The following is a 20,077-nucleotide window of genomic DNA, read 5'->3' as shown; positions in this document are numbered from 1 at the left end:
ATGTCTACACAAAGTCCGAACGATTGAACGCGATGCTGGTTACGAGACGGCTATAGGAACATACATTTTTCTTGGTTGGGGAAACAAAATAAAAATGAATCAAAACAAACTCAAAGCTTCTGTCTTTGCTATACATAACTAAAATGTAAAATGATGTGTGCTTACTTTAATGCAATCTGTCTAGTATTTTAACAATCACATTCTAATGCTATAACATCCTCCAAAGGACTTTTCTCTATTTCCTGTGTTAAGTTCTGTCATCTTGATTTAATTTTTTTCACCCAAAACAACAGAAGAACAGTAAACATGCTCAATGAAAATAAAGTCCTCCTCTGCATTGACAACAACGGTATCTCACCTTAATTCCATGTTTGACTGATCAGTTCTCTATTTTTTCCCCCCACACTGCAGGTTTGGATTTAAACCATGAAGAATTCCTTGAGGATTACCCATTCCTCCAGAATGCTTCGAACCAGAACTACGTCCCAGACGCTGTGCTGCCGCCTGGAGAGCCATGGCTCCACGGCGGCCCCTCCCGGGCAGTGCTGTCCCTGCCCTCCTGCCTGTGCCTGTGCGGGGACGTCAGCTCTGGGATGTCTGGTCCTGGATCTTCTGATGAAGACCAGATGGGAGAGATGAAAGTGTACGCCAAGTGTCACCTTCAGAAGGGCGTAATGTTTGGGCCGTTTCTAGGAGAAGTGTGCAGAGGACAAATGCCGAGCAACCTCAAATACGCATGGGCTGTAAGTAGACAGGTTTGATTAGACTTAAAAAGGTTTAAAATGAAGTTATGGCAAAAAAAAAAAAAAAAAAAAAGATGCTTTTCGTGCTACAATCACATCTAAAATCCACTTATAATTAGAGCTAGGGATGCACCTAAATGAAAATTCTTGGCCAAAACCGAAAAAGAGGAAACCAAGACCGAAAACCAAAACAGCGAAAGAAATTATGCCAATTATTAGTACCATTGCATTTATGGCTATGACTGTGTACTAACTTTACTAAAATCAAGGCATTGCAATTGTATAAATTAATATTAAAGTTTAATTAAAAAATATCTAGCAGAAATATGGCTACAATCTGATAGTAGCCTAAGAACAGAATAGCTTACTTATTATTATTATTATTATTATTATTATTATTATTATTATTATTATTCGAGGCACTTTCTTGCAGGATTTCACTGAACATATCAGACAACGAGGGTGCATGCCCCTTCGAGTCTCTTTCTCTGCGCTCTGATCTCCTCCTGCTCCGTGCGCGCTCCGTTTCCGTCTCCACGCGGGTTCTCCGCATCCATCGCGGCCTGGATCATTTCTCCACATCCAAGTAATGGTCTTTATAACGCGGATCAGGTACAGTCGCGATGAAGTGCAGAGGATCCGAATAGATCTCACTGAAACGTGTGCTGACAGACTAAGAGCGTACTTTTCATTGTTTTCACTCCGTGGTCCGTCTCAACCTCTTTGCTGAGGAGACGCTTTGCAGGTGGAACGGATCAGGTACTGACACACGTGCAGGTCGCGGTTTCTGTTTGCCATCACAACATTTCGGCCGTATTGTTTCGGTGATAAAAGTATTTCGGCCGAAAACCGAATATTCGGTGCATCCCTAATTAGAGCTGCATAGATTAATCGATTAGTTGTCAACTCTTAAATGAATTGCCATATATTTTGATAATCTGTTTGAGTAATAAAAGTTTTCTGATTTTAGCTTTTTAAATCTGATTATTTTCTTGTTTCTTCACTCCTCTATGACAGTAAACTGAATATCTTGGAGTTGTGGACAGAACAAGATATTTAAAAAACGTGATCTTGGGCTTTGGAAAAACACTGACATTTTTCACCATTTCCTGACATTTAGTAGACCTAACTAATCGATTAATCAAGACAATAATCAACAGATTAATCAACAGTGAAAATAATAGTTAGTTGCAGCCCTACTTTTAATCAATAATGTAATTTGTGACTTGTTTTGGTAACCAGCAGGAATTCTGTATAGAATTGGTCATAAAAATTGAGAGTTGACATACACATTGCTCCCATCTCCAGATCAGGGATGATGCTGGTTTTGTCTACGTCGATGCTTCCGATGAAAGCAAATCTAACTGGATGAGGTGGGCAGTTTTTACTGATTCAAGTTTCTCTTTCAAAGTATAGTGTCCTTTCTCCCTTCTGTTTTATCTAATTTTTATATATATATAATGCAGTCAATCAGAGCGTTTGTCTGACTGAGATTGGCTCCTACTAACAAACTGTACATGTTTGCTCTATGTTTCAGGTACGTAACATATACCAGCAGTGAGGAGGAGCACAACCTGGTCATTTTCCAGTTCTACCGCCACATCTACTACAGGGTTTCCCAGCCCATCACAGAAGGAACAGAGCTCAGGGTCTGGATCGGCAAGGATTATGCCACCCTGCTGGGCTTGGGGATGGGTGAGTTCACGCGCTGAAGCATAGAATTACATGTGGTGGAAGCAGACTTGTAGATCTATATCAGTTTGTTCACTTCCACATTCATTTTCAACTGACAGTAGACTTAAATAGGGCTGCACGATAGGAGGTAAAGGTGCGATGCGGAGACAAAGCACATTTAAGTCCCGCCCCCACCGGAGGGGAAAAGAACTCTCCGCTGTCCATTGACCTGTATTGCAGAAAGGTTCCTACTCTGCAATTTCATCTGCTAGCAAACAACAGAATAATGCCTAAAAGTTGCTGCATGGTGATATTCACCACCAACAATGTAAACAACCCATAAATTATGTTTTTATAAGCTGCCGACCCGAAAAACTGAGCTTTTATGAAGACACAAGTGGATACAGACATGAGGAATCGGCAGAGAGAACAGGAAGACTGTGGCATCCTGACACTAAGCCAACGTTATGTCCCACGTTACGTGTGTTAGCTTATTCTCCAGACGTATAGTTTTTTTTTTTTTTTTTAAAGATTATTTTTTTGGGCATTTTAGGCCTTTAATTATAGGACAGCTGAAGAAGTGAAAGGGGAGAGAGAGGGGGAATGACATGCAGCAAAGGTCCGCAGGCCGGAATCGAACCCGGGTCCGCTGCGTCGAGGTGTAAACCTCTACACATGGCCGCCCGCTCTACCAACTGAGCTATCTGGGCGCCTCCAGACGTATAGTTAGACTAAAACTGCCATTTGGATATTTGACTAGGTAACAAAATGTTTGCAGCAAATGTAACGTCGAACATAGCATTAGCTTAGTGTCAGGATGCCCGTTCTCTCTGCTGATTCCTCACGTCAGTATCCACTTTTGTCTTCATAAAAGCTCAGTTTTTCGGGTCAGCAGCTTATAATAACTTAAGTTATGGGTTCTTTACATTGTTGGTAGTGAATATTGTCACACAGCAGCTTTTAGGCATTATTCTGTTGTTTGCTAGCGGACAAAATTGACGAAGAGGCACCTTCACACAATACAATTCAATGGAGAGTGCTCTATCTCTATGCGATAACGTTGAATTTGGCGATAACGATATTACTCGTGAACAGATATTAAAGTGTACACAGTTCTGCATTTCTGCTGCTTGCAGTATTCTGCTAAGATACAACAAATTGTTTATAAAAGGCATCACTACATTTTAAAGTGCAGTTTTCAACCGATATTTTCTTTCAACCAACACCAAAAAAATCTCTAAATGTCTTTCGCAATATGTCGCAGCCTTTCGTGATGTGTTTATTGCGGCAGTTGATATTGCGATGATGAGAAAAATTGTGCAGCCCCAGACTTGAATTGAAGTTTTTGAAAGTCTTAAAACTGAAAATGTAGCTCGCTAAAATGGGATCACATCCTCTGCATTTTATTATTTATTTTTGATGGGTGACAGGTGACAATGTAAAATGTGAAGTCGGAGACAAAGAAACAGTCCTGCGCCTTCTGCAAGACATCCAGTTGGTCACCCTCCCAGAGCCCAGCAGCTCCTCTCTTTGGTCAGACAACAGCCAATCACAGAGCCCCATGCTTGTCATCAGTGACGTGACGACCGTGTCCAACCCAGACGCCGCTAGTGATTCTGGCATGATGTCTGTCTCTGCGTTTCCCTCCTCCTCCTCCCTGATCTCCTTACCGTCCCCGGGCTCTCATTCATTGGAAAAGTACGACTTTATGCCCGGGACTGAGAAACTGCTGAGTAACCCAAACGTCACAGAGAACAGCCCATGGTACTTTTTTGGGTTCGAGCCGGACCCTACCGGCCGGCCTCTGGACCGGAGCGCTGTGGTGTGTAAGCTGTGTGGGGAACATATCAGCTGTGGGGGGGGAGCAGCAGATCTCCAAATCCATCTGACCAACAAGCACCACATCAGAACACGCGATGGCAACAAGGACCGGAGCCTTCTGACAATAGGTAACTATTACTTAGGCCTGTAACAATTATTACAAGTGGTTATTGGTCGGAATATATATTTTTAATATTATATTTAATTGTCAATTGTCGGCACTTAACCCTTTACACGTTTATAGAAACAAAAACGACAAGGGGGGGGATACAGTTAGAAAAAAATGTTTCTATGATAATAAAGAGACGTTGTTAACTTCATAGGCTGTGTACCTGTGTTACTATATTATCTGGTTCATATAACAGTGATACAACTTTTTGTTTAAAAAAGTAATCAATATTTTTAAATTTGACTAAAAGAGACAATTATTGTTATTGTTAATTGCAATTATTTCTGAGACTATTAATTGCACAGCAAAATTTTAAATTGTTATGGCTCTGCTAATATTGTCTACACAAAAAGTACACCTGAAGCCGACGGGAATGTCATTTGTTTTCAATCGCCTGATGAAAGGACTAGATGGAAAGTCAGAGGATCACCAAAGTTATTATTTATAGGGGCATGAATGTGTGTACCAATATTCAATCTGTTATTTAGTTGTAAAGACATGTCATTTAAAACCCCAAATGTCAGCCTGCTGATGGCGCTACAGGAAAAGTCAGAGGATCACCAAAGACATTGGAATACACCATATTGAAACCATGAATGTCTGTAAAAAGTTTAGGGTCAATCCATCTTGTAAATGCAGGGATATTTCACCAGATAATTGAAAATGTTGACCTGCTGGTGGCCCCAGAGGAGAAGTCTGGGAATCACCAAAGCCAGAAGGATAAATCCTCTTGGGACCATGAATGTCTTTAAAAAACAAAAAACAAATCCATAGCAATCCATTCAGAAGTTGTTGGGATGTTTCAGCTTGGACCGACCAACTGACTGACTGACCAACCCTGCTGTAGAGAGTGTAACTAAGCCACGCCACTCGCATGGCTGGAAATAAGACCCAAGTTTAGATATCTAAATTTTCCTTTTAAGCGGCCTGAAGTTATTTTGGTATAGTTATGTGAGTCTAAAAACTCTTTTATCAAACTAACAAATGTACAGGTTTAACCTGTAAACTGGTATCTAGTTAAAAATGTGTGTTACCCAGTGTGTAACGTATTTAGTTGTTAATTATCAAAATCTGTGTTGCTCGTTCACAAACTTGTCCTTTTTCATGAATATTTACCACCACCATCAATTCCCAAGTATTACTATTGGCTTGAAATTTTGTTCTCATCAACTGGGGTAGACGCTCCATATTCATGCTCCATCTTGAAATACGTTAGCCGGTAAGGGACATACAGGATATACTGCTCCGCCTTTCACGGCTTTTTGAAGCGTGAAGGCTACCTTAGCTGTAATACGTACTTTGATCTGCGTGGTGCGAGAGAGAGTTGATTGCGATATATGATCTAAACGCTAGATGGGAGAAATAAACACACTGGACCTTTTAAGGCCGCATGGGTTGTGCAATAATATCATGGTGTTCTGTTCATGTGGCCTGTGGCTTATTGTTTCTGTTTATTGATCTTAATTGTAAGTGCAGCTAAAGTTGTTGGCGCCGGAGTCCAAGAAAAGTCCCCCAAGGGGACAATAAAGACCAATTGAATCTAGAGTAGTTCCAAATTGATCTCCGGCTTGTACAGGCTTGGTAAAAAAAACAAAAAAACAAATGTGTCGTCAAACTGTTGAAGCTGATTTGAAGATTTTATTATTTTTCTCAAAAGGTCAACAACGCTCCCAGCCAGTGATGCTTAACAGCGGTATGGTCAGTACACCCCCGCTGATATTGTCCCCCAATGTGACCAACGCCATCGCCAACTTCCTCATCGTGGATCTCCAGCCCCCGGCTCTGGTAGAAGGGGACGGCTTCAAACAGCTGATTCACACCCTCCTGCCCTCCTACAAGGAGCTGCCTTCTCCTCGGCAGCTGGAGAGCCTCCTGAGAGAACATCACAACCGGGGCAAGGCGAGTTTGGCCCAGCTGCTGCGGAGGAAACTGGGAAGCAGCGAGAACGAGGAGGTCTCCGACTACACGGCTCCCATCGGATTCGAGTCCAGGAGACGTGGGCGCCCTCTCGGTTACCGGAGGGAAGTGCCTCACTTTGTCACTTTAAGCGTGGATGTTTGGTTCCACAGCTGGCAGGGCAGCGGTGAGCGCTACCTCACCCTCTGGGCCCATTACATCGACTGTCATTTTACTTTTCAGAACCTGGCTCTGGCCACCCAAAGGCTGACCAAGAGCGGGGGGAAAGACTGCAGCCTTCGAGCCGTGGAGGCTCAAGTGAAAGGGATGGCCCAGGAGTGGGGGATCTCCCAGCCTAACCTGGTCTTGCTGGGAGGGGAGGGAAGGAACAAGATGAGGCCAGGGCACATGAAGAGCAAGAGAGGCGGAGAGGCCGGAGGAAGCGCTCCTCACCCGAACTCGACGACCTTTCTCGAAAGGGAGGACCCCGTGTCCCCCGAGGAAGGCCCGGAGCACGTCAGCCATTCGAGCGAAGGACTACCATCCGTGCCGTGTTTCTTCAGCGCTGTGCAAGGCTGCATCGAGGAAGTGATGTCACACTCGGTCATCTCCAAGACCCTCAGTCAGTTCCAGGGTATTCTCACAGACCTGTTCCTGCCACCTGCTCCCAACAAAGGCTCGTATCCGCACCACGCCCAGAGTCTGTTGCACGCCCTGACCAAACACGAACAGGCCGAGCTGAAGTCGTGGGCCCACAGCCGGCCAACGTGGAATAAGCTGTACCCTCTGCTGAGCGTGCTCATCAAGCATAAAAGCCTTTTCTGCGATATGATGAAAGAGGTCAAAGGCGAGGGCTCGTCTAAAGAAGACACGGGTTCAGAATCCAGTTCGTCCGGCAGCTGGCACGCAAACTCCACCTCCTCCAACGCATCCTCAACCGGCGGCGCAGCTTTGCGATCCGAATGGAAGGTTCTGGAGGAGCTGTGTTTGGTCCTCAAGCCCCTGGATGTGGCGTGTCGAACCCTCGCCAAGGAGGCCTTCCCCCGTCTGTCCCTGGTCAAACCCATTCTCACCGGCCTGCTCTCCCGACACCTCATGTCGCGGCCGGGCGACTCGTCGTCCACCCTGAAGGAGGTGAAGAGGATGATGAGGCGGAACTTGGCGAGCTGTTACGAAAACCCCGTCGTCAACAGGGTTCTGTGCGTGGCGTGTTCCCTCGACCCCCAGTTCCACGGGCTGGGCTTCATGGAGGACAAGGTGAGTCGGAAAGTTCTAATGCATTGGCTCTTTGCTAAAGTCCGCCCTTCTTAGTTACTGTTGCTGCAGACGGCCGCCCGCCAAGAGCCAGGGTCTCGTCGAGGTTTCTGCCTGTGAAAATAACTGAAAGCGTAACGTAGGCAGGTTGGGTAGTAATGTAGTACGTGCACGTGTGTAATGAGAACCTGTTATAGAGAGGTAAGATTAGGATGTAGACAGGTTATGCACATCAGTATGTATACTGTTGTGAGGGTTTAACAGCTTGTTAACGGGTAGTAAAGTAAAAATAAATGTATATTGTGATGTGTGCATATATATGTAATAAAATAGGTGGATACCTGCCAGAGCTTTTTGCCATAACACACATTTACTTCTTAAAGACCGGTTTGATTTAATTGGCTCATTTCACAGTCTAGTGGGCCAGACCATGAACAAGTGCACACACCGCGCGCGCGCACATGCACGCACACACACACATATAAATAAATACTTTATACACAGACATGATGTCACAGGCAGTAAAATAAAGTAAAATGACCCGTCTGGCCACTGTTAAATGTTGTCTAAACACAAGCGGCTGTAAATATAAATCTAAACAGGCCTTTGATTCCAGCTTTCAGTTCTTGGTACCTTGGTACCAAACCATTGAGGTTTGATATCCCGCCCTCTGAACAGCACGTAGTATCACTGTAAAGCATAGACACACACGTGCAAGTCTGATACCAAACATTTCACTGAAGCCAGTGTTCTAATAGACTCGCTGCCTTTTTTTTTATACTGTATATCTGTCAGTTTCTTTCCATTTAGTCTTGGAATATGTATTATTGATTCATACACACTGAGAGACTTCTGTTTCCCTGCTTATGTCCATATCTGGTGCTAATGTGCTTGAACGTCATTGGCCAGGGATTACATTCACATTTGAGGCTGCCTTCTATTTATTTGTTGTTCTTAATCCTTTAATGTAATTTGACTAATCCCCCCCCCCCCTGTAACAGTTATCCCCAATCTCAGTTAATATAATGTGTAAAGTGAAGGACACTCACAAATGAAATCTTATTTCTGTGATTGTCTTTAAGGAGCAGACAGCCACCTTTGATTGGCTGAAGCAAGAGGCCGTCAGGATTGTGAAGGAGGACAGGAGGAGGAGCCAAGGTAAGACCCAAAGCCAGATCAAGAGAAGCCCCTCCCCCGGCTCACCGGAGTCCGAGAGCGACTTCCTACGGCGGAGCAAGCGCCTCAAAGAATCCCGCCCAATCAACTTCAGAGAGCTCATAGACGTCGATGAAGATGAAGAGAGCGATCCGGGGGAGGCCGACGACTGTGAGTTTGTGGATCCAGGCGCTCAGGGCGGACTCTCCGGTATGGAGTTCCTCCTGGGAGACCTGTTCAGCTCCGCTCCCAAGGCCAGGCAGAGTTCTGTGGAGGAGTCAATAGACATGGAGATGTCCGTCTTCAGAGCCGACAAGGGGGCTTCCCTGGGAGTGGAGCCCCTGCAGTGGTGGAGGACCAAGGCGGTGCAGTTCCCGCTGTTGGCCGCGGCGGCGCGGGCCTACCTGGCTGCCCCGGCAGTGGCAGGGAGCGCCGCGCAGGACTTTGTGCAGGAAGGAGCGGGGGCCACGTACAGGAAGAGAGCCAACATTCCACCAGAAAGTTTGGACTCCATCTTGTTTCTGCACCACAACCACATGCCCGACGCTGAGGGCGGGCAAACGGCGGTTAGGAATGAGGACCGGAACAGTGCGATTGAAAAGGTCCCGTAAATGCACAAACTACATTCTTTCCTTTTTCACAAGCTCGGATTTTTACACGCACCCTCTTTGGACAGCAAAGGTTTAAAATGTAACTTCAAGATGCAAATTTCCACAAAAAAGTAACTAGGCCTGGGTATCGTTCAAAACACGTAGATCTACCATTACCAATGCTGTGACTTCTATGCCGGTTCGGGTTTTTTTTGGGGGGGGTTTTCCCTTCATTGTACAGTGACTGTGGACAGACACGAAAGGGGGAGAGAGATGGGGGACACGCAGCAAAGGGCAGCAGGTCGGAGCGAACGCTCCCACTGGTTGAGCCAGAGGCCGCCCCTTTTTGATACCAATTTGATGAAATCCATTTTACCAAAAAGAAATGACAACATTACACATTACAGCACAAATCTTTTTATTCATTTTTCAGCTCCTACTACGTGACATAGAGTTTTTTTTTTTCCAGCGTGTCCCTACGACGTGTAACGTTAGACAGCCAATCAGCAGTATTATCAGATCTTGGTAGAAGCATGCTGCATGCTGATTGGCTCACTGACGCTGATGAGATTTACTCCATTAGGTATTGAAATTAGGTATTGAATGACGGGGGCACAAATCCGGTCGGTGCCTAAAAAATTATTGAATTCGGTACCCAGTCCTAAAAGTAACAGTGATGTGATATTTAGTTTTTTTATTTCCTGGAGACTGAAACCCGGTTTTGTACTGTGTCTAGTTTGGACTGTTATACTTCTCATCTTCTTTTATCTCGTACTAAGTACCTTGTAGCACCTAGTGCCTTACATCTCTTTGATGCAGTCATACCCTTAATGCTAAGTTCTAACTAATATAACTGTGATTACAAATTGTCAAAATCAAAGATCAAAGTCCTCCATGGTGGCATTGTGTAAACCTGCTACTGTGTGCCTCTGCTCGTGCTTTAAGACTTTGTTTTATGAATCCGTGTATTAAGAAAGAAGACTCCAAAGACGATTCAAGATTATCGATTTCCTTTTTTTTGTCAGTAAATTAGTAATAGAACTTGTGGTTCACGTCATCATTGAAGAGATTTGAAGAAGAAAAACAAACATTTGAAGATAAAAAAAAATTGTCATGACAGTGTTATGTCACTCTTATGTAGATACCTTCAAGTAAAGTGTTACCGATTTAAAAAAAAAAAAAAAAAAAAAAAAAACTTTATACATTTTTTTATAACTTGTCATGAGAAAAACCGAATGACACTTACTAAAAGAAGCGTTATGTCATAAACGTTTATGACTTGTTTATAATGTCTATGACACGTTCATGACAGTGTCATGTCACTCTTATGTAGATACCTTCAAGTAAAGTGTAACCAAAAACTATTTTTGGTTGTTTGTATTGTTTCCCCTTTGTTACTGTAGGCCTGCTGTCATTCTGAAGACCATATGTTTCATGTTTAGTAAAACTGAAAAATAAAAAAAAAATAAACATAGTTGGATACACTGTATTGTCGTGGACCGTGATGTCCTTGAAGTCTTCACGTATTCATGTACGTGCAGAATACCTGTCTTTGGTTTTCGGTGTCTCACTGTAATCTAAATATACCTGTCAATAAATGAATAATACACTGTGTAAACATAGCACACAGTTCAGTAGTATTATTTGTACTGTACATTGTGTACAGAGGTTACTACAAAGATGTGGACGTGTATAAAGTATACTGTATATTAGGGCTGTGTATTGGCAAGAATCTGGCGATAGCATACATATCATGATACATGGGTCACGATTCAGTATATTGCAATATATTTCAGTACTGTGCGTAAGGCGATATATTGGGATTTTTTTAAAGTATAATTTTAGAAAAAATAAAAAAAAAAAAAAAAAGACGTGTATAAAAGTAAAAGAAGTTTACTTTAGGTAAACAATTCAGTACACAGAAAATCAAACTGCCAGTTTGGGATTGTGGTTTACAGGTTCTTAGTGAGCTAATTTTGATATGCTAAAGTAGTCCAGAGTTCAGCCGTAGCTACCTACCTGTTAGCTTCTAGCAAAAAGTCAGGCACTACCAAGGGGGTAAGCTTCGCTTCAGAACTCGAACCTCCTATAGCGCCATTTTGATGCTACAAAGAGATCACCTCCCGTTAGCATTCCATTGACTGCCATTCATTTTGATGTCACTTTGACAGCGAATAACTTTATATCTGAAGCGTTTAAAGACTATTTGTCCATTGTTTATTTCTAAAGAAACACGACAATGTATAAAAGGCTCCATTACCTTGTATCTCACGTTATGGCTCCGTAGTAGACGCTTTTATAAAAATAGGCTAACGATTGGGTCATAACCACGAGACTTACTGTCGCATAGTAGAGGAATTACCGTATAGTACAGGAGAAGCTCACAGGCAGTTTGGACTTACATTAGCTGTTTAAGTTTAATTACTAATGTTAACTAGCATTTTACTTAGCCTGTGCCCATGTTATCTCCTTACATATACCTACGCTCTCCGTCTCTGTAAGACTGGGAATGATTGAGATTTCTCTTGGCACAGCTACCAGAAGACTTCCAACTTTCAGACAGGTTGCTCACGTCACATTTACGCTGTCTCTCTCAGTTGGAGGCTGCGCAGTAAAGCAAGAGATCACCGGAAAAGTGTTTCTAATAGCCTTCACTGGTCTCCGTCCAGAGCAACGGGATCTGTTGATCCATTCTTATATACTGTCTATGGGCACTGCTAGGCACTGTTAGGCAGGGACACTAGTGGTGGCGTCTCAGCATAGCCATCTAGTGGTAGGGGGTTTAAACACAACATAAACCACTGTCTTACATGAATATTTTTTAATGTAAACAAAAAAAAAAGAAAGGAAATTCAAAAATAATTATTAAAAAACAATATTGTGTTTTTGAAAATCGATACAGTATTGCAAAATAAAATATCGCGATATTCAGGTGTATCAATGTTTTTCTTACACCCCTACAGTATATACACCTCAGAAATGTCAGTAAAACAAGTTATTTAATAGCACACTTTTACTTTTTTTTTTTACTATTAACACATTTTGGATTATACAAAACATTTAAAAAAAATGTATATCTGTATGACAAGCTTTAAAAACAAAAAGGATGTTGGTGCACTTGGATAAAAAAACAAGGCTATATCAAATGTTGTCATCTCTGTATTCTAGTTAAAATAAAATCTGAACAGAAAAGTCAAACAGACGGAGACTAAAACACTTATAGTATTATTTCCCCTACACTAACTACAACTTGGCTTCAGGCATTTTGCATCCTGTCGGCGACTCGGAGCTGTCCTCTCCGTGGCGAGCTACTCTTCCTGCAGTGGGTGAATATGCGTAGCGGATGGATACACATCAGCAGACTGAGGAGAATCGGAGCAACAGACCAGAACATCAGTTATCCTTGTGAGGTCAGTGACAGCGTGGCACTTCCTCTCGTTTGATTCAATTTGACGTGTCGACGTACAGCACTGAATAGGCCTGTCCCCGACAAAGAACTGACATAGTCGAATCAGAATGGTCGAGTTGTTCCTGTTGTCGACTGATCATGGAATCAGTGGGGGCTTCATTGGTTGGATTTATTCCCACACTTTAACCCTTGTATGGTGTTCAGGTCTGTGGGACCAGTTTTCAATGTTTGCTAAAAGAAATGTGATGCTATTTATTATTTCTTCTAACTCAATTAAATTTCCTTGTTTTCTCACAAAAAACGAAAATGATCAAATGATCGTAAATGTGATCTCACGGGGGTAAATGGCAAATATGAACCATAAATTATGTATATATCATTGGTAATTGAGCTAAAGTAAACATCTGTTAAGAATTTTTACATAAATTGTCATGGCTGTATTGATTTAAAAGCCTAATAATGTGGTGGGTCCATCAGACCGGGGAACATTGGCTGTGTAACAAAAAATATGAACACCACACAAGGGTTAAAAAGATTTATTTAAAAGTTTTGGTAACACTTGACTTGAAGGTATCTACATAAGAGTGACATGACACTGTCATGAACGTGTCATAGACATTATAAACAAGTCATAAACGTTTATGACATAACGCTTCTTTTAGTAAGTGTCATTCGGTTTTTGTCATGACAAGTTAGGGCGAGGGTTAGAGTTAGGGTTTAGGGTTCATGACAGAGTCATGTCACTCTTATGTAGATACCTTCAAGTAAAGTGTTCCCAAAAGTTTCCTTTCACAGTATTATATGTTGATATTTATATCATAATAGGCTGTATTTTAACTTACTGGGAGAAAACAGAAAGTTCTATGTAAAACAAGTTATAGCTAAAATGGCACGCTCCACGTTACATAACGTCTGCGAAGATTCGACTGTGAAATCAAAACAAATCAGCTAGAAAACTGCTTCTTATCAAGAGCTGTAAACACTGCTAAAAACTTGTGAGTGACTGCCGATCCCCAATCAGTTATTAAATGCCCATATCAGCTCCGGTCCGATCGGGACGTCCCTAGATAGCAATCATACAGGGATCGTAGTAAACAGCTGTTAAAACATAATAAAAATATATGACACACTGGTATCGGATCACTACTCGGTATTGGATCGGTATGGGGATTGGACCATCTCTAGTTATAAGTAATCAGTTTCTCTCCAGGAATAACAAATGTAGTAAAGCTTTTTTTTGAGGCTGTAGTAAATATTCTGGTTACGTTCAACTTCGGACCACTGATATTCTTTATGATTTCATTTTTTTTTTCTCAGTGGCGAGGCCAGAGTCAGCCTGCAGCGCAGCCCGTTTCTAGCCTCGTACCCCTGCATGCTTCACTCCCTTTTTTCCAACAGGTTTACTTCCAGGGTGAGTTTAGTCCTCAGGGAAAGTTGTCGTTGTTCTCTCTTTTTCTCTTAGACTTGCTGTTCCTCTCTTTAAGCAGATTGTTTAGACTTCCAGGGCAGTGGAGCTCTTTTTTTTTTCTTCCATCTTTCAGTTACAGCCCAAATTGTACTACAGTAACTGTCTAATATGGACTCCAAGACACATGGATTAAACCCATATGTCATCCAATTTACACTCCAAAATTGTTTAGTTTTTTTTCTACATCAATTTGACATTGCTTGTTAAACAATATGTAAAGAATGACAAGGTGTGAACATTGTACTCAGTGTGGTGGGAAACTTCCCTGATGCTGCTGGTAATTTCCAAGTTGTTTAAAGTGCCCATATTATGCTCATTTTCAGGTTCATAATTGTAATTTGAGATTGTATCAGAATAGGTTTACATGGTTTCATTTTCAAAAAACACCATATTTTTGTTGTACTGCACATTGCTGCAGCTCCTCTTTTCACCCTGTGTCAGGTCTTTGTTTTAGCTACAGGGTGAGACATCTCAACTTCTGTAAGATCTTTGTTGTCAGTCCATGCTCATAGCTAGGTAAGGACTACATGAGCTAGCTAGCTGTTTCTCCAACTTGGGCCTGTACAAGGCAGGATTAGCTGGGAGACTTCTTCTAAACAAGGGCGCGCTTCCAATTTAGCGTGGAATACCTTCAGAACAGGAACATGGAAGTAATTCTATACCATTTATTTCGTAGATTAGGGTGAATTTGTGTGTGCTGTAGCAGTGTTTTGCCATTGAGAATGAGCTAGCATGCTAACGGTTAGCCCCCTTTTTTCATAATATGGGCACTTTAAAGGGAAAGTCAACCTTAACATGTCATGTCTGTAACTGCTCCTCTCCTGACTATAGTGATAGTAAAAAACACTGGAGCTGTTTAAACAATACACTGATGATTAAACCGCTGCTAGCTACGGCCGCACCCATTGAGATTATACAGAGACACAGGAACACATATGGATTCACAACAGTAAGCCCTACATTCACGTAAATTAAAATAAAATTCATTGGTCTGCAATATCTTAAACAGAAGCACGAATTCAAAAGTTTCACCTGATAACATAAGTCATGATCATTTGGCACTCGTGTTGGCACTAGTGGAAAGTATCAAAGTAGCCTACATTTATTCTAGGACTGTGTAGGCTACTAGTACTTTAAGTGAAATATTCTACTTTTTACTCCGCTGTATTCATTTATAGCTACAGCTATATTTACTAGTTACTTTGCAGATTCAGGGGTCCCATGTTGTTGTTTTATCACAGATTAAAAAAAAAAAAAAACTTTCAGGACTTCGGGCCTCCATACAGTGCAACACGAGGACAGTGTGCCAGTTCTGGCCAGGCGGTGCTGACTGTAATCCAGATTAGTTAACTTAATCTACAGTATGGTATGGCACAATGTGGACACAAAACCACCTGATTTTAAACCCTTTTAACGTGCCCACTACATAAATATGAGTATAAATAAAACACATAAATTCTCTATTTCTCTATATACGGGGCGACATTGAATCAACTCACCTCTGTGACAAAACACGCATCATTCGGCCAACACGTGATGTAGGCCTACCATTCACATTTTTAATGATGTTTACTTTGTCAAAATCCGGCCCCTTGCAAATTTTGATCCGGCCCCCATATCAATTTAACTTCACAATACATTTCAGCCTGCCTAGTTTTTGTCACTTTTAACAAAGTTTTGGGTGCTTTTTTCAACACTTTTGACACTATTTGGCATTCTCTATGACATTTTTGTCACCCAAACTGTAAGTAAGAAGACTATATGAGACAGTAATACAGTCAAAGAGATTGTCTTTTTCGATGACATAAAAGCAATAAACTCAAAATATCTGGCCCTTGATGTGGTTCTCATTTTCCAGTGTGGCCCTTTATTGTAGAATCAACTATGGTTTACACAGTAAAAAAGCAAATACTGAAATATCAATGACTAAAGCTCCATTAATTAATAGTTTATATTGCCATAGATTCAGATATCTACATCTGCAAGAGCAACATACCTCTGCTCTCTGGACCTATATCAGTCTGCCAGCCTGTTCCCTGTGGCCCACAAAATAAATCATGCATATCAAATTGTTTTAACTGTCCCACAGCCCACAATTACCTGTTAGAACTGTTTCTGAGTGATAAACAAAGACCCCGAGATCCAGGTCCTCATTCATTCCCAAAGGTGTGAGAGTCTTTACTCACGGATGAGGGCTTCCTTCAAGTTGCTTCCTCGTCTGGAAATTTGAACTCTCTCAATATGAGTATACCAGTATGATGTCTGGGGATGTGTCATACATATACTGTATGTGCAAAAATGGTAGGGCAACTGGACTGTACTGGTTTGCTACTTTAGAAAGAGACATCACACACACAAAAGCAACGTACAAGGAAAAACTGTCCTAAAAACAATGATGGATTTTTCTGCAGTAAGGTGCTCACCACATGTGTATTGACAAATGATGTGAGAAGTCAATCCGTTTTTCACAGATCCACTGTCGCTGGATGGCACAGTCAACATCATTCCAACTGCTAATCATATGATAAAACAAAGTCTCAACACAGTCCTCCTCCATTCTTCCCAACATCCCATTGGGCTCGCCTGTTTTCCAAAACCTGTTCAAAAACAGCCAAATGTGGAATTATTGCAGAACATGATGCACAATTAGTCCACAAAAAGCCGTAGCATAGCAGGAAAAAAAAGTGTCTCACCCTGTGCTGTTCAGAACGAAACCATCTACCCATTTCCATGTTCCCTCTTCTTCTCCGTCAGTCAGACCAATCCAGAACACACTTTAAGGAATTGATGAATGCCTGCAACAGTACCCGAAATCGACAAAACTTAAACTAAAAAATGGGGTTCTTATTACAGTACCAAGCTCTTACAATAATTATTTATCAAAGAATAGACAGAATCACTGAAGTTCTTCTCTAAGTTCATTTTTACATGCACAAGCAAGGAGTCAGTTACGGCACTCACAGCAAAGTACAGAAAGTTTCTAACGAAATCTTTTTAGGATTTATGATATGTCAGTATTAGGGCTGTCAGCATTAACGCGTTAATCGCGATGCGATTAAGGGCCGAGCATAACACGTTCATTTATTTTAATCGCATTAATCGCACGCCGCCATTTATTAATTTATTTTCACTTCACTCGGCTTCAAGTCGTGCCTCACAGGCTGCTATTTTGACCCTTTGCCGCACTTTGCCATACTTCCTCGTAACACATCCTGCTGCTGCAGGAATAGCAACGCGGATTTCGGTGCCTCATTCCGGTGCCACTGATATGCCTGCACTTCTCTCTGATGCTCTGAAACAGACGTTACAGTCAACAGAACCATCGCTGCACGTGACGCTAGTTAACACTACTATTATGTACTTAAAAACAGTTCTGAAATGCAAAATAATAGAATTTTAATCATGTGATAAAACATGCAATTAATCGCGATTAACTATAGAAATTCAGCGATTAATTAATCGTTTGACAGCCCTAGTCAGTAGTGTCTCCCAGGATTATCTCGTGAGAGCGCAAAACAGTATTTTTTCTTCTTACCATGCAAACCGTTTAATATTAACAGAATAGAAAAAGAGTAGTCGTAATTTTCTAACAAAAGCCAACTAAACACCCTGCGCTGGATGTTTTACAGTCAACGTTAGGGAACAAAATCTTGAACTTGTTTTCTTTTACCTGCTCTTCTTCGTTGTTTACGACGACCAGATCTGCCCGTCTGTCTCTGCAGTCCTGTCTGCTGTCCCCCCAGCTCATTTGGGCAGACGAAATGTAGTAAAAGCTGTCGCTGAATGACGTGCATCCACCTTTACAGAAGTGATCTGCAATCGTGGACAAGTCAGGAAGTGAATGTGGCAAATGTTCATTGCAAACACATGCAGAAGTGCAATAGAAAGAAGAAAGTTTACACTCACTGAATTCAACCAAAGTTTGGTTTCTCATTTCAGCGCAGCTCTTGCTGTGAGTCTGCAGTTTGAGTCCGCCTGCAAGGGACCATACATTCACACAGTGAGACTTCTTCTGATCCACCACCAGTGTTCATTTAACTGCACAGGGAATCTAAACAGTTGATGACTTGAGGCTGGTAAATTAATGGATGTTTAGCAGTGAAAATCTCGCTTTCTTAGAAAGGAAAAAAAAAAAAGTACATTTCTTACAGTGGAGTCCAGTGCCTATGATCCCAGCCAGGAGGAGAACACATAGCAGCATCAGGCACACAGTAACAGCCCAGCCTGGGTTGAATATATCATAAAGAAACATTTTCAATAAACAGCAGAGGGAAAATCGAAATGTGTGTGTGTGAGTATATACTGTACTCGCCTGGCTGCTGTTGCACTGCACTCTGTGTTACAGCTGCGTGGCCACTGTAGAAGTCTGAGCTTTCATAAATATCCACTGTCCTCTCCTCCGCCCCATCCCTCTCTCCAGTTGTATTCACAGCGAGTTCTTCCATTTGCTTTTGTTCACCGGCATCATTTTCATAAATGCCCTCAGACATCTCCATTTTCTGTCCACTTGATCTGTTTTCTGTTGGCTTCTTGTTTCTTCAAACGAACACCAAGCTCCGTCCACCAAATAGGACAATTTAGGTGGTTTATTTCCAGATAAGCTCTTGTGTTGTGTGGTTCTGTCCAGAATCACACTTCCCTTTATGCTGCGGCACGCTTCTCACTTCTGGGTTACACCTTAGAGCACCTACAGTAAGCTGATGGGATGTTTCATCATCTTCTGTGTGTTACCAACTGGAGTTACATGAAATCATGTGTGACAACATCTGTTTCAAGGACATTCATACACTTCACTTAGCCAACACTGACATTTCCTAAATAAATGATTCACTATCAGAGCATCAGTTCAAACTTAATACTGCATTAAAAGTTCAAGTCCTGCGTTCAGATTTTTTTTTTTTAAGAGGGAACTTGTGTGTTATCTCATTTTTGTGGGCATAGTATTGCTCATACAATGTTTTGTTCATATATTATTATATTTTGGTTTATTATTGATTATTATTGTCATTATTCACGAGGCATCAAGCAGCCATTTGACATTAAAGCTGGTCAAGGTGGAGCTCTTTCTTTTTTAGAGCTGAAACAAATTATTGATCAGTCAATCCACAAAGATTAATGTGCAACTATTTTGATAATTTTTTTTTTTTAATTCAAGTTTTTATTTTTATTTGAGTGTCAATCAACCAGAACAGAACTGACAGCATTGTTGTGGTACAATATGTATAAAGTCCCATACATACACTCGTTTTTTTTTTTTCCACACTAGTAGGATCACTCGGATGGTCATTACAACCCCAACCTTTATTACTGCAAAATCATATTTTGAAACTTCTAACAATTCTGCTTGGTCCCCTAATGGGCACAACCTCTGTGTTTTAGGCATAATAAAACCTAGCCCTTTCCCTATGCGTTCTACAACTTCTTCCCAAAAGGGGTTTACCAATTTACATTCCCAGGGTGAACTGTTTTGATAATTGATTCATTGTTTGAGTCATTTTTCAAACAAATATGCCCAGTATTTCTGGGGTCCAGTTTCTCAAATGCAAGGGTTTGCTACCAATCCCATTATGTTTTGGTGTTGGGCTGTTGGTCCGACAAACCAAGCAATTGAAAGACATCCACTTGGCCTTTGGAAAATAGTGAGGGACATTTCTCACTGGCTTCTGATATTTTATAGACCAATCGATTAATCGCGACTGGCAGAGGAGTCACCTATACCATATACTGCTGGGTATAGGCTCGAACAAATCATCAAGATATTAAAAGCTGATCATATATTTTAGATGTAACTAGTAGTATAACGTGGCATAAAATAGCATCGAATGGAAATAGTATTACTAAGTACAGGACATATACCTGCATTTTTTTTCTAAGGAAGTACTTAAGTATATGTAGGCT

General features: G+C 41.6%; 1 protein-coding gene across 3 annotated transcripts in view; it reads left to right on the top strand.

The window, feature by feature from the left end:
• The window catches only part of LOC114565648 (uncharacterized), a 32,580-nt gene extending 22,830 nt beyond the window's left edge, over positions 1–9,750 (top strand). For all 3 annotated transcript variants that reach the window (XM_028593841.1, XM_028593848.1, XM_028593833.1), the window contains 6 exons: positions 412–743; positions 2,052–2,116; positions 2,281–2,438; positions 3,848–4,366; positions 6,065–7,560; positions 8,640–9,750. In XM_028593841.1, coding sequence (XP_028449642.1) covers positions 412–743; positions 2,052–2,116; positions 2,281–2,438; positions 3,848–4,366; positions 6,065–7,560; positions 8,640–9,323 — 3,254 coding nt within the window. In that variant the 3' untranslated portion in view covers positions 9,324–9,750. The remainder of the gene's footprint in view (positions 1–411; positions 744–2,051; positions 2,117–2,280; positions 2,439–3,847; positions 4,367–6,064; positions 7,561–8,639) is intronic.
• Positions 9,751–20,077: the final 10,327 nt, after the last annotated feature.

Source organism: Perca flavescens, chromosome 2 (assembly GCF_004354835.1).
Source record: "Perca flavescens isolate YP-PL-M2 chromosome 2, PFLA_1.0, whole genome shotgun sequence".
NCBI lineage: Eukaryota > Metazoa > Chordata > Actinopteri > Perciformes > Percidae > Perca > Perca flavescens.
The sequence above is the reverse complement of the archived record's forward strand: the minus strand, read 5'-3'. Positions and strand labels throughout refer to the sequence as shown.